The sequence below is a fragment of the Aquarana catesbeiana genome, linkage group LG08, assembly GCF_042186555.1.
Source record: "Aquarana catesbeiana isolate 2022-GZ linkage group LG08, ASM4218655v1, whole genome shotgun sequence".
Lineage (NCBI taxonomy): Eukaryota > Metazoa > Chordata > Amphibia > Anura > Ranidae > Aquarana > Aquarana catesbeiana.
The window spans coordinates 298,620,731-298,633,124 of record NC_133331.1 but is presented as its reverse complement, the minus strand read 5'-3'; the positions used below and the strand labels follow the sequence as shown (position 1 = coordinate 298,633,124).

At 45.3% G+C, this 12,394-nt stretch overlaps 1 protein-coding gene across 1 annotated transcript in view; it reads left to right on the top strand.

Annotated features, from left to right (window-relative positions):
* The window catches only part of LOC141106850 (uncharacterized), a 109,419-nt gene that overhangs the window by 54,892 nt on the left and 42,133 nt on the right, over window positions 1-12,394 (top strand). The window contains exon 16 of the mRNA XM_073597779.1: window positions 5,596-6,085. Within this exon, the coding sequence (XP_073453880.1) occupies window positions 5,596-6,085 (490 nt within the window). The remainder of the gene's footprint in view (window positions 1-5,595; window positions 6,086-12,394) is intronic.

Below are 12,394 nucleotides of genomic sequence, written 5' to 3'. Positions count from 1 at the left end.
TGGTCTGAGGGCCCTGTGAAGCCTGTCACACCTAAAGGCCGCAGATTCACATTCTGGAAGAAGAGATTTGAACAGCCTGATGACAGTGAGAATCAAATCCGTGACCGACTCTGGAATACCCCGCAATTGCAGAATATTGCGTCTATTCCTGTTGTCCAGATCTTCAACCTGATACTGAATTTGATTAAATGCTGTTGTTAACGTTTCATGCTCCCGACTGAGCTCATTATAAGCCAGGGCCAGTTCATCGTGTTTAGTTTCCAGCATGTCAGTTCTAGTACCCAGAGCTGCAATCTTCTGTGACAGTGCATGGGAGGTCTTGTGCGTTTCTGTTTGGAACTTTGTTGCCAGTCTATTATACATCTTTTCTAGGCTAGCATCTAGGTCAGCTTTAGATAGAGAAGAGGTGTACTCACTGCCAGGATCCGAAGGTGAGCCAGGAACAGAAGGCACAGAGGGGGCCGCTGGAGCAGGAGAATGTGCTCGGGCCACGGCGCCATTTTGGGACATGCTGTATTGTTACCTGGTGCAGAGGAGATAGTGGGTTAGAGAATTCTGAGCGGGCCCCGGGATTTTTTCTTCAACAACGGCATGCACTGTGTCTTTGTGCCTCGAGGGGTGTTAGAAGTGTCGGGTGTAAGGCCATTTATAGCCCTCTGTGAGCCAATCATGTCCCGCGGTGTGCGGAGCTACTGTGTCAGGCGTCCATCTCGCTCAGCGCTGAGCATGCGCCCCCTGTTTGGTGTTTTATCAAAGTAGTTTGCTGTATATTCTCACTTTTTGCAATCTCTTTGTGCAGAGCCAAAGAACGCCCACTTAAATCAAAAATTCACTTATAGAAAGAACCCCAGACATGTGCCCCCCAGTCATTAATATTGTGGAAATGTACAGTAGATGAACCCCTTCAGGGTCAGAACATCCCCCCCCCACTTACAGGGCTTAAACATTTCCTTCATTTTGGAGATGTGTCACCTTTTCCACCAGTGACCTTCTCATCTCATCCGTCTATTGTACATTTTCTACATCTATACTAACAATGTCACGCTTACCCCTAACGCAGGTGGTCAGACACTATAGCTGGCTTCTGTGTTCTTCACCTATAGAAGCCCCCTTTTCCATAAGGCAAGCAGGCCTACCTGTACTCAGTTGCCCCCCAGGATTTACAGAATGCTATAGTGCCTGGCCACCACGCCTGAGCAGGAACAAACTGAGCACAGCAACCAGGTATTTGCAGGTTGGCAGACAGACAGAGTGGTTCCAACGATAGTCCAGGTACAAGGCAGGCTAGGTTCAGAATAGTCAGGGTCAAATCCACAGTCAAAAGGCAAACAGAGTTCAGAAAGTAGTCGATATCTGAACCAAGGTCATCAACGAGGGAATTCCAACACCAGAGTAGGGCAGACAAACAGAGAGCTTGGAGCACATGTTACAAACGCAATATCACAAGCATGAGACTGCAGGCTTGGCTGGCTTAAATCAGGTTGGGTCTCCACCCAGAGACTGACCACATCAATTACCTTACAGGTAGACAGACAGAAAGAATGCATCACAGCCAAAACCTGGATGCAGGAATTAGGAGTAGGAGCAAAACACACTCCTGACAAGCGGATTATAGTAATTTTATTAGTGGTGGGGGTTGGGCGGTTTATTTAGGAGGGATTGGAATATGTATTTATTTTATGAGATGCAAATAAGAAGAAAAAAAGAAAAATTTAATTTTCAGTAAATGTCCGTAATTTATTTTCCCATAATGATCCCAGTCTCAGATATTCATCCTAAAATGTGATCAGTAAAATCTCCAGAGTACACGTAGATCACAGGAATATGATGTGTCCTGACAAAGCCCAAAGACAAAAATCATCTTCCAGTTTAGGAGAGGAGGGGCGCACCCAGGAGAAATGATTCTGTGTACAGAAACCTCACAGAGCACCCCCCACAGCTCCCTCCTCCCAATGCCCCTCCAATCAGCGTCAGAGAATCCTATGACATCACACTGACCTCACAGCGCCTCCTCCTAATATCTCTCTATCCGACTTTTTTTTTCTGATGCTCTTAGGATGTGGGCCGACCCCTGGCCTCCTCACTTTCCAAGTAGGGCTGTTGAACCTGCATTGTATGTAATATCAGAAACCTCAGCATGAAGTGGGGTTTAAATAAAAAGAGACCTGACCAGTGAGGTGAGGAGGATTCTGGGAATGTCATTTGATTTTACTATTTGTGTTCAAATCTAGAGTTTTCCTCCTGTGAAGTCTGGAGATCATCTGACCATCACATTGCCTCCACCTCCCTCCCTGATAGAATAGAGAAATAAAAAGAAGATTCTAGAAGTCACCAGAGAGATCATCGAGCTGCTGACAGGAAAGGTGAGCGGAGCTCGGAAGGACATCATGATGGACAATCAGCCGCCCCTCACATCACCGGGTAAGAGGAGACTTTATTGTAAAGGAGAGAGCAGTACGGAGGATCCACCTAGATCCCCCATCATCTGATAAACACATAGAAACAATGTATTCAGTCAGTGTGTGTGTTTCCTACAGATGGATCCAGTAATGGGAACCCACCAGAGAGATGTCCCCGTCCTCTGTATTCCTGGGATTCTACACAGGAAGATCACATCATCCCTCACCATCATCAGGTAGATGATTGACAATTATTGGTAGTTATGATTTATACACAAGCATGTTTGTTGCAACGAATATTTTTTTATATTTTCAGAGTGGAAAACTTGGGGATGATAATATTAATGTTAAAGAAGAGTATAAAGAGGAGGATGAGGAGTATGGATTGATGAAAAACTTTTCAGAAGGACACAGGGATATGATGGAGCCACCTAATATCAGGAACCCACCAGAGAGATGTTCCCGTCCTCTGTATTCCCGGGATTCCACACAGGAAGATCACACCATCTCTCACCATCATCAGGTAGATGAGGAACAATCACTGATAGTATCATTAGGATCTGTACATTATCTGCATTGTTACCATTGATGTCATTTTTATTATATATTCAGAGTGGAAATCTGAGAGATTCTAAAGTCGAGGTTAAAAAAGAGATAAAAGAGGAGGATTATGAGGTTGGGGTGATAGAGGAGTCTGAGTCTCTAAAAGTTTACAAGGATCTGTACCAGGACACCATGGAAGAGTCATCCAGCTACAGAAACCCACCAGAGAGATGTCCCCGTCCTCTGTATTCCCGGGATTCCACACAGGAAGATCACAGCATCCCTCACTGTTACAAGGTTGGTGGATCGGAGCATCTAGAACATGGACTTCTGGAGAGGATGTGTGTTTTTTTTATATGATGTCACAATAATAAATCTTCTATTTTATAGATGATATTTTCTCTCATTTTCTTGATTTAGAGTGGAGATCCAATTGATATAGAATTTGAGGTTAAATCAGAAGAAGAAGAGAGGTATGTGAGGGATGATCAGCAGTCTATGGAGGAGGATGGAATAACGGGGACATTTATAGAGGAGGACACTCCTACAGAGATCAGCACAGGTGGGTCATTAACACTAAATCCATTCCTCCACCCATACTGCTCACTGATTGGTCCAGAGTAGGGCGGGGACTGGGTGATATCAGCCTGTAATCCCCTGGTCACTTTCCTGAGCTGTGTTCCCCGTCCTGTATTCCTGTATTTCTCTCGGATAATCTTCCTTCTCTGTGCTGCAGACACAATTTATGTATCTAGACTGGATTTATGGAGATTCTGGGGTTCAGCTGGCAATAAAAGTTAGATTTTCTCCATAGGTGTTGCTCAGCCTAGGCACCTGGAGTATGTATCCTGGGTCTTCTGCCTCAAGTACTGGGTCTAGCAAGACCTCTGACAGAGTAATTCTCCCGGGAATACCTTTTCTGTTATTTGCTGGCTGTGCCGGGTGGAGGGATATGTCTGTATAGTCTCAGAACCAAGTCACTGAGTGCAGTCTCAGGAGATGGGAGGCAGCGGTGTGGGACCTCTGCAACTTGTCTCCAGTAAACAGTTCAGCTTCCACTGATTACTGAACACCAATATTATGAGTCCCCCTGACTATTACACCGTATATAGTGATTATATATTGCATGTTGCATACTCCTGACCCCTGCACTATATACTCTATGTTGTACATTACATACTCCTGACTTCTGCTCTCTCCCCTCTACCCACTGCTTATATATACACATAATATGTATTCTCTTTTGTTACACCCATTTCCTACCAGCTGGACATTTTATATCTGATGATTTGATTGGAGCACAGACTTTTACATGTTGATAATAATGTGATAACATCCTCCAACTTTGGAACCTTAAACAGAAAGTGATAATGAGGGAGGAGTCAATAACCCAATGATGGTGGTCTTCAGGATCAGTCCAGTCTTCATCTTGGTTGTTCTCCCCCCATCCTCACTCTCTGACCTCTGGTGGGGCTCAGCCCCGCTGTTATTCATGACTAAATCATGGACTAAATAAGGTAGTGCAGGACCTCTTGTGGGAAGATGGCAATGAGGGATAGAGGGGGAGGGGACGCTCGTCATATAATCTCCTCATCACTGTCACTCCTATAAAAGACAGTTCTCGTTGTTTCCTCACTCTCTGACTAAGGTCCATGAATAAAGAAATGAACTGGTAGGAGATCAGAGGACCCATTTACTAGTTACCTTGAGGGGGGAATTGTAAGATCCTCAGAGACAAATCTGCCTGATGTGGGTGGAGTCCTGGTTTAGGGGAACCAATCTGCTCATGTCTAGTAATAATCTTTGTATTTCTATTTTAGTAGATGGACGGGAGATGAGGAAAACCTCAGAGGATTGTCTCACTTTGTCTCCAGACTGTAAAGTAGAAGATGAGGACATCACACAATATAGTCCAGGAGAAAACCCGACTACCTCAAATGTCCATCCGGCACCACACAGTGTAGATGGACCATCGTATTCCTCTTATCCTGAGGAACCTCAGACTGTGAGGGACGGTGCCGGACCATTGTATTCCTCTTATCCTGAGGAACCTCAGACTGTGCGGGACGGTGCCGGACCATCGTATTCCTCTTATCCTGAGGAACCTCAGACTGTGCGGGACGGTGCCGGACCATCGTATTCCTCTTATCCTGAGGAACCTCAGACTGTGCGGGACGGTGCCGGACCATCGTATTCCTCTTATCCTGAGGAACCTCAGACTGTGAGGGATAATCCAACAAATAAAAGGTTTCCCTGTCCTGAGTGTGGGAAATGTTTTTCACAGAAGTCCAATCTTTCCGATCATCAGAGAGTGCACACGGGGAAAAAGCCGTATTCCTGCCCTGAGTGCGGGAAATGTTTTTCACAGAAGTCCAGTCTTACCACACATCAGAGATTGCACACGGGGGAGAAGCCGTATTCCTGTCCTGAGTGCGGGAAATGTTTTTCAGCGATGTTCAGTCTTTCCTATCATCAGAGATTGCACACAGAGGAGAAGCGTTATTCCTGTCCTGAGTGCGAGAAATGTTTTTCAGCGATGTCCAGTCTTACCACACATCTCAGATTGCACACGGGGGAGAAGCCGTATTCCTGTCCTGAGTGCGGGAAATGTTTTTCAGTGAAGTCCAGTCTTTCCAAGCATCAGAGATTGCACACGGGGGAAAAACCATATTCCTGTCCTGAGTGCGGGAAATGTTTTTCACGGAAGTCCACTCTGGCCTCTCATCAGAAATTGCACACGGGTGAGAAGCCGTATTCCTGTCCTGAGTGCGGGAAAGGTTTTTCACAGAAGTCCAGTCTTTCCCTGCATCAGAAACTGCACACGGGGGAAAAACCATATTCTTGTTCTGAGTGCGGGAAATGTTTTTCACAGAAGTCCCGTCTTTCTAATCATCAGAGATTGCACACGGGGGAGAAGCCGTATTCCTGTCCTGAGTGCAGGAAATGTTTTTCACGGAAGTCCGATCTTTCCCATCATCAGAGATTGCACACGGGGGAGAAGCCGTATTCCTGTCCTGAGTGCGGGAAATGTTTTTCGGTGAAGTCCAGTCTTTCCACACATCAGAGATTGCACACGGGGGAGAAGCCGTATTCTTGTCCTGAGTGCGGGAAATGTTTTTCAGCTATGTCCAGTCTCTCCTATCATCAGAAATCTCACATGGGGCATAAGCCATATTCCTGTCCTGAGTGAGGGAATAGCTCCTCAGTGAAGTCCTGTCTTCCTGTACATCAGGGGTCCCACACATCCCTCGAGGTGTATTAGTGAGTGCGGGAAATGTCTTGTATATGAATGTTGCTGGACATGTGGGGAAGAAGCACACCCTGATATACACCTCAGATATACTCCATGGCTGATCTTCATCATGTAAGAAACAGTTGATAAGGAGATCAGAGATCACCAAAGACATGGATGAAGTGTTGTACCGTGTTGGCCATTGATAGAAGGAGAAAAATAAAAATGGAGTCATTACCTCTCATTGGCTGAGTACATTTTGTGGTGTAAACTCTTGCAAGAGGTCTGTTTTCTCAAGTCGTCTTCCAGGACGAAACACGTTAACCCCACCACTTAAAAGGCAGTCCTCTAGGCCTTTTAAAATAAAAATGGAGTCATTACCTCTCATTGGCTGAGTACATTTTGTGGTGTAAACTCTTGCAAGAGGTCTGTTTTCTCAAGTCGTCTTCCAGGACGAAACACGTTAACCCCACCACTTAAAAGGCAGTCCTCTAGGCCTTTTAAAATAAAAATGGAGTCATTACCTCTCATTGGCTGAGTACATTTTGTGGTGGAAGATTTCACAAACACTTACAGGTCTGTTTCTAAAAACTTTGTAGAATGAATGTGTAAAGGAAATGTGTAAGTTCTGTATAGAATTGTATTGTATTTTGCACTGCCCTGGAAATCATATTTTATCACAAATAAAATTTACATTCAGCCAGGAGCAGCGATTTTCTTTTTAAATGCCTAAAGTGAAACATTAAAAATGTCCAATTCCTTTAACTACTTGCTTACTGGGCACCTAAACCCCCCTCCCCGCCCAGACCAATTTTCAGCTTTCAGTGCTCTCACACTTTGAATGACAATTACTCAGTCATGCAACACTGTACCCAAATGATTTTTTTGTCCTTTTTTTCATACAAATAGAGCTTTCATTTGGTGGTATTTGATCACCTCTGGGTTTTTTAATTTTTGCGCTATAAATGAAAAAAGACCGAAAATTTTGAAAAAAAATGCTTTTTTCTTCGTTTCTGTGATAAAATTTTGCAAATTAGCAATTTTTATTCATAAATGCTGGCCACAATTTATACTGCTACATATCTTTGGTAAAAATAACCCAAATTAGTGGATATTATGTGGTCTGTGTAAAATTTATAGCGTCTGCAAGCTATGGTGCAAATCATAAAAAAATGATCACATCTGATCACACCTGATGTACTGAGGCCTATCTCATTTCTTGAGACCCTAACAAGCCAGGAAAGTACAAATGCCCCCCAAATGACCCCTTTTTGGAAAGTAGACATTCCAGGGTATTTAGTAAAAGGTATGGTGAGTTATTTGAAGTTGTCATTTTTTCCCACAATTCTTTGCAAATTAAGGTTTCTTTTTTATTTTTAAATTTTTTTCAGAAAATTGTCATTGTAATAGCTTATTTCTCTCACATGGAATGTGCATACCACAAATGACACCCCAAAATACATTCTGCTACTCCTCCTGAGTATTACAATACCACATGTGTGGGACTTTTTCGCTAACTGGCCACATACAGAGGCCCAACATGCAGGGAGCATCATCAGGTGTTCAAGGAGCATAAATTACCCATCTAACTTGTTGACTACCTATTACACTTTTGAAGGCCCTAGAGCACCAGGACAATGGAAATGACCCCATTTTGGAAATCTAACACTCCAACGTATAATCTATGAGGCATAATGAGTCTTTTGAACGGTTCATTTTTTTCCAGAAGTTTTTGGAAAATGTGGAAAAAAATGAAAATGCATTTTTTTTTTTTTACACAAAGTTGTCCGTTTATAAGATATTTCCAACACATAGCATTTACATAGCAAAAATGACACCCCAAAATACATTCTGCTATTCCTCCTGAGTATACTGATACCACATGTGTGAGACTTTTACACAGCCTGACCACATACAGAGGCCCGCCAGGGAAGTAGCACCTTCAGGCGATCTACGAGCATAAATTACACATCTCATTTCTCACCCACCTATTACACTTTTGAAGGCCCTGGAGCACCAGGAGAACGGAAACGCCCACAAAATGACCCCCATTTGGGACAGCTAACACCCCAACGTATAATCTATGAGGCATAATGAGTCTTTTGAACGGTTCATTTTTTTCCAGAAGTTTTTGGAAAATGTGGGAAAAAATTAAAACGCATTTTTTTTTTACACAAAGTTGTCCGTTTATAAGATATTTCCAACACATGGCATTTAAATAGCAAAAAATGACACCCCAAAATACATTCTGCCACTCCTTCTGAGTATGGCAATACCACATGTGTGAGACCTTTACACAGCCTGGCCACATACAGAGATCCAACATGCAAGGAACGCCATCAGGTGTTCCAGGGACACATAGCATGCACATACCAAGAATTACACCCCAAAATACATTATGCTGAGCAAAGAGAAACAAAAGATTACCTGTGGTTTTAGTAGTACAGTTGTCCACAGGAGGATAGCACTGATCCAGGCAGCAGGCAGGGACTTGGTCAGCAACAGCGAACACAATTTTTCAGGCAGCAGGCAGAAATACTGTCCATAGTCAGTACAGGCAGCAGGCATGGATACTGTCCATAGGTCAGTGCAGTGCAGGGTCAGTGCAGGCAGAGATTGTCAGCAGTGCCAAAATATTGGTCTTGGTAGTAGGCAGGAACAAGGTCCATGTGCTGTGGTCAGTGCGACAAACAGAGGCATGACGGCAGTAAGTCCTACAGGCAGCAGGCAGAAGTAGGGCCTCGTTCAGGACAGAATGGGGACAGGGGTAGAGGCTTCTCCCACCCAAATCTCTTTGAAGCCTCCGAGTCTCCAGACCCTAATCTAGGAATGAGAAAACAAAGAAAATTGTTTTCTTCATCCAGAAAATCTATTCTGGAGCCCCTCACATATGTGAGACCCCTGTGTTGAATCCCACTAGTCCAGTTGCAGGGTACAAGATCAGTCCAAGAGGCAGGCAAGAGGCTTGGTCAAACAGTCCAAGGTCAGTTCCAGATCAGGAAAAGGTATGTACAGAATCGTTAGGCAGAAGCATGGTCGAATAACAGTCCAGGGTCAGTTCCATATCAGGCAGAGGTATGCACAGAATCGTTAGGCAGAAGCATGGTCGAATAACAGTCCAGGGTCAGTTCCATATCAGGCAAAGGTATGTACAGAATCGTCAGGCAGAAGCGTGGTCGAATAACAGTCCAGGGTCAGTTCCAGATCAGGCAGCGGTATGTACAAAATCGGCAGGCAGAAGCATGGTCAAATAACAAGCCAGGGTCAGTTACAGAGCAGGCAGTGGCATAAGGGGTGTGAAGGCAGGAACTGAGGATTACGTTTACCATACTTCACTAATAATTTAGTGAAGTATGGTAACGGCGGAAACATTCACCTATACAGAGGCCTGGTTGGGAAGGACATTGTGCACAATAATAAGATGTGTCTCTTCTGACTCCTGCTCTGGTACACACCTTACATCTTTTTTGACGTCTTTGGCCTGTTGGTTTGGGAGGGAGTTTATCTGGAAAGTGGCGTTCGGAGAGTCGACTAACAACATCTGATCGGATGTTTTCTGGTGGGCCGTTTGGGAATATAAGGGCAGTGTAAATTTCCTCCTGGTAGCCAAGGAAGGGTTGGGGGCTTTGGGTGGAGTTGCAGTAAATGATATAGGAGTTGTATATGGCCAATTGAAAAAAATAAATCAATACTTTGGGTGGAGTTGCGGTAAATGATATAGGAGTTGTATATGGCCAATTGAAAAAAATAAATCAATACTTTTTTGTACCAATGGTATGTCCTTCTTGTGGCAAGGTATGGTTCCAACATTTGATTGTTGAAGTCGACTCCCCCCATAAACGAATTGTATTGATGGATGCATGTGGGTTTCTGGATGGGGCCATTCCTTCTGGGGATTTCCACATAGGTGTTATTGTGGATGGAAGACAACATATACACATCCCTTCTGTCCCTCCACTTCACTGCCAGAATCTCTTTGTTACGCAGACTTGCCGTTTCTCCTTTTCTCAACTTCTTATTAAGAAGACTTTGAGGAAAGCCCTTCCGATTTTTTTTTACGGTGCCACATGCTGGTGTCTTCTTCCGATGAAGGTTGTGGAACAGGGGCAGAGAAGTGTAGAAGTTGTCTACATACAGGTGGTATCCTTTGTCGAGTAGGGGGTATATGAGGTCCCAAACAACTTTCCCGCTGGTTCCCAAGTAGTCCGGGCAATTAGGGGGCTGCAGCTGGGTGTCCTTCCCTTCGTACACTATGAAGGAATATGTGTACCCTGTGGCTCAGTCACATAATTTGTACACCTTCACCCCATAGTGGGCCCTTTTGCTGGGGATAAATTGCTTAATTTTAAGCCTGCCGCTAACAAGGGACTCATCCACACATATGTTTTGGTCCGGGGTGAACAGCTGGGGGAATACTTCAGAAAAATAATTTAATATTGGCCGAATTTTGTAAAGCCTGTCATAATTTGGATCAGTTCGGGGAGGGCACTGGGTATTGTCGCTGAAATGTAGGAACCTCATAATCATCATATACCTGGTTCTGGGCATTACCGCGGAGAAGAGCGGCATGTGGTGGAGGGGGTGGGTTGACCAATAGGAACGGAATTCGTTTTTTTTGGTGAGCCCCATATTAAATGTGAGGCCCAAAAAAACCTTGAACTCCTCCACTGTCAGGTCTCTCCACTCATAGGGACTGGCATAATATGATGTGGGATTTTGCAAAATAAATTGCTGTGCATACAAGTTGCACTGGGCCACAATTGACGCCAACATGTCCTCCGTAAAAATTAAATTAAAAAAGTTAATTGGGGTGAAATTCTCTGTATCCACCTGGAATCCTGGCTGGGCAGTGAAAGGGGGAACGCTAGCTTCTCCTGAATTAGGAGGAAGCCACAAGGGGTTCTGAAGTGCAAAGGGAAGGCTGGCATGGGACCTAACCCTTTGGGGCTGGGGTGACACCCCACTGGTACTTGGCCTTTCTTGCCGAGGTACTGCTGTGTTGGTGGATGCCACTGCCTCCTCACTAGAACGCCTTCGTTTGGCGGGCCGAGTTTCTTCCTCCTCTGAGTCTGTAAGTGTTTCACTACTGAGGACTGGCTCATAATTTACGTCAGAATCCGAATTGGAAAGGGAATCCGAACAAGAGAGCTCCCCGTTGCTCTCATCGGCCGTGGAAAGAATTTGGTATGCCTCCTCGGCGGAAAAGCTTTTTTTGGACATGGCTGCTGGTGGTTATGAGATTGCACAGCTGTGTGCTAAGCCTGCACTGATGAGGTGGCACTGATTGATGGCACAGATGTGCACTGATGAGGCGACACAGATGGGCACTGATCGCACAGATGGGCACTGATGAGGCGGCACAGATGGGCACTGATCGCACAGATGGGCACTGATGAGGCGGCACAAATGGGCACTGAGGCAGCACAGATGGGCACTGATGAGGCGGCACAGATGGGCACTGATCGCACAGATGGGCACTGATGAGGCGGCACAAATGGGCACTGAGGCAGCACAGATGGGCACTGAGGAAGCAGCACAGATGTGCACTGATTGCACAGATTTACACTAATGAGGCGGCACAGGTGGGCACAGATATGCACTGATGTGGCACTGGTGAGGTGGCACAGATGGCCACTGATGAGGCGGCACAGATGGGCACTGATAAGGCAGCACAGATGGGCACTGATAAGGTGGCACAGATGTGCACTGAAGCGACACAGATGGGCACTGATTGGTACAGATGGGCACTGATGAGGTGGCACAGATGGGCACTGATGAGTTGGCACAGATGCGCACTGATTGCACAGATGTGCACTGATTGCAGATGGGCACAGATGGGCACTGATGGGCACAGACGGGCACTGATGATGCACTGATGGCACAAGTGGGCACTGATGTGCACAGGTGGGCACAGATGGCACTATATTGATGTCACTATGGGCAATGTTGGGCACTTTTTGGGCACACTTCGCTATTAGACTTTATAAAACTACTCACAGAAGCTCTCTCTCCTCACACGCTGTCTCTGTGTAAGGAGAGAGAGCCGGCAATGAGAGATGATCTCAATTGTTTACATTTCAGATCATCTCTCATTGGAGACGGCGATCGCGTTGTGAACGGCCGCTTACGTGATTGGCCGTGTACAGCGATCTGTGATTGGCTGTGTCCAAGGGACACGGCCAACACAGATTTTCCCCGAGGCGCGCTCTCGCGCGCTGAG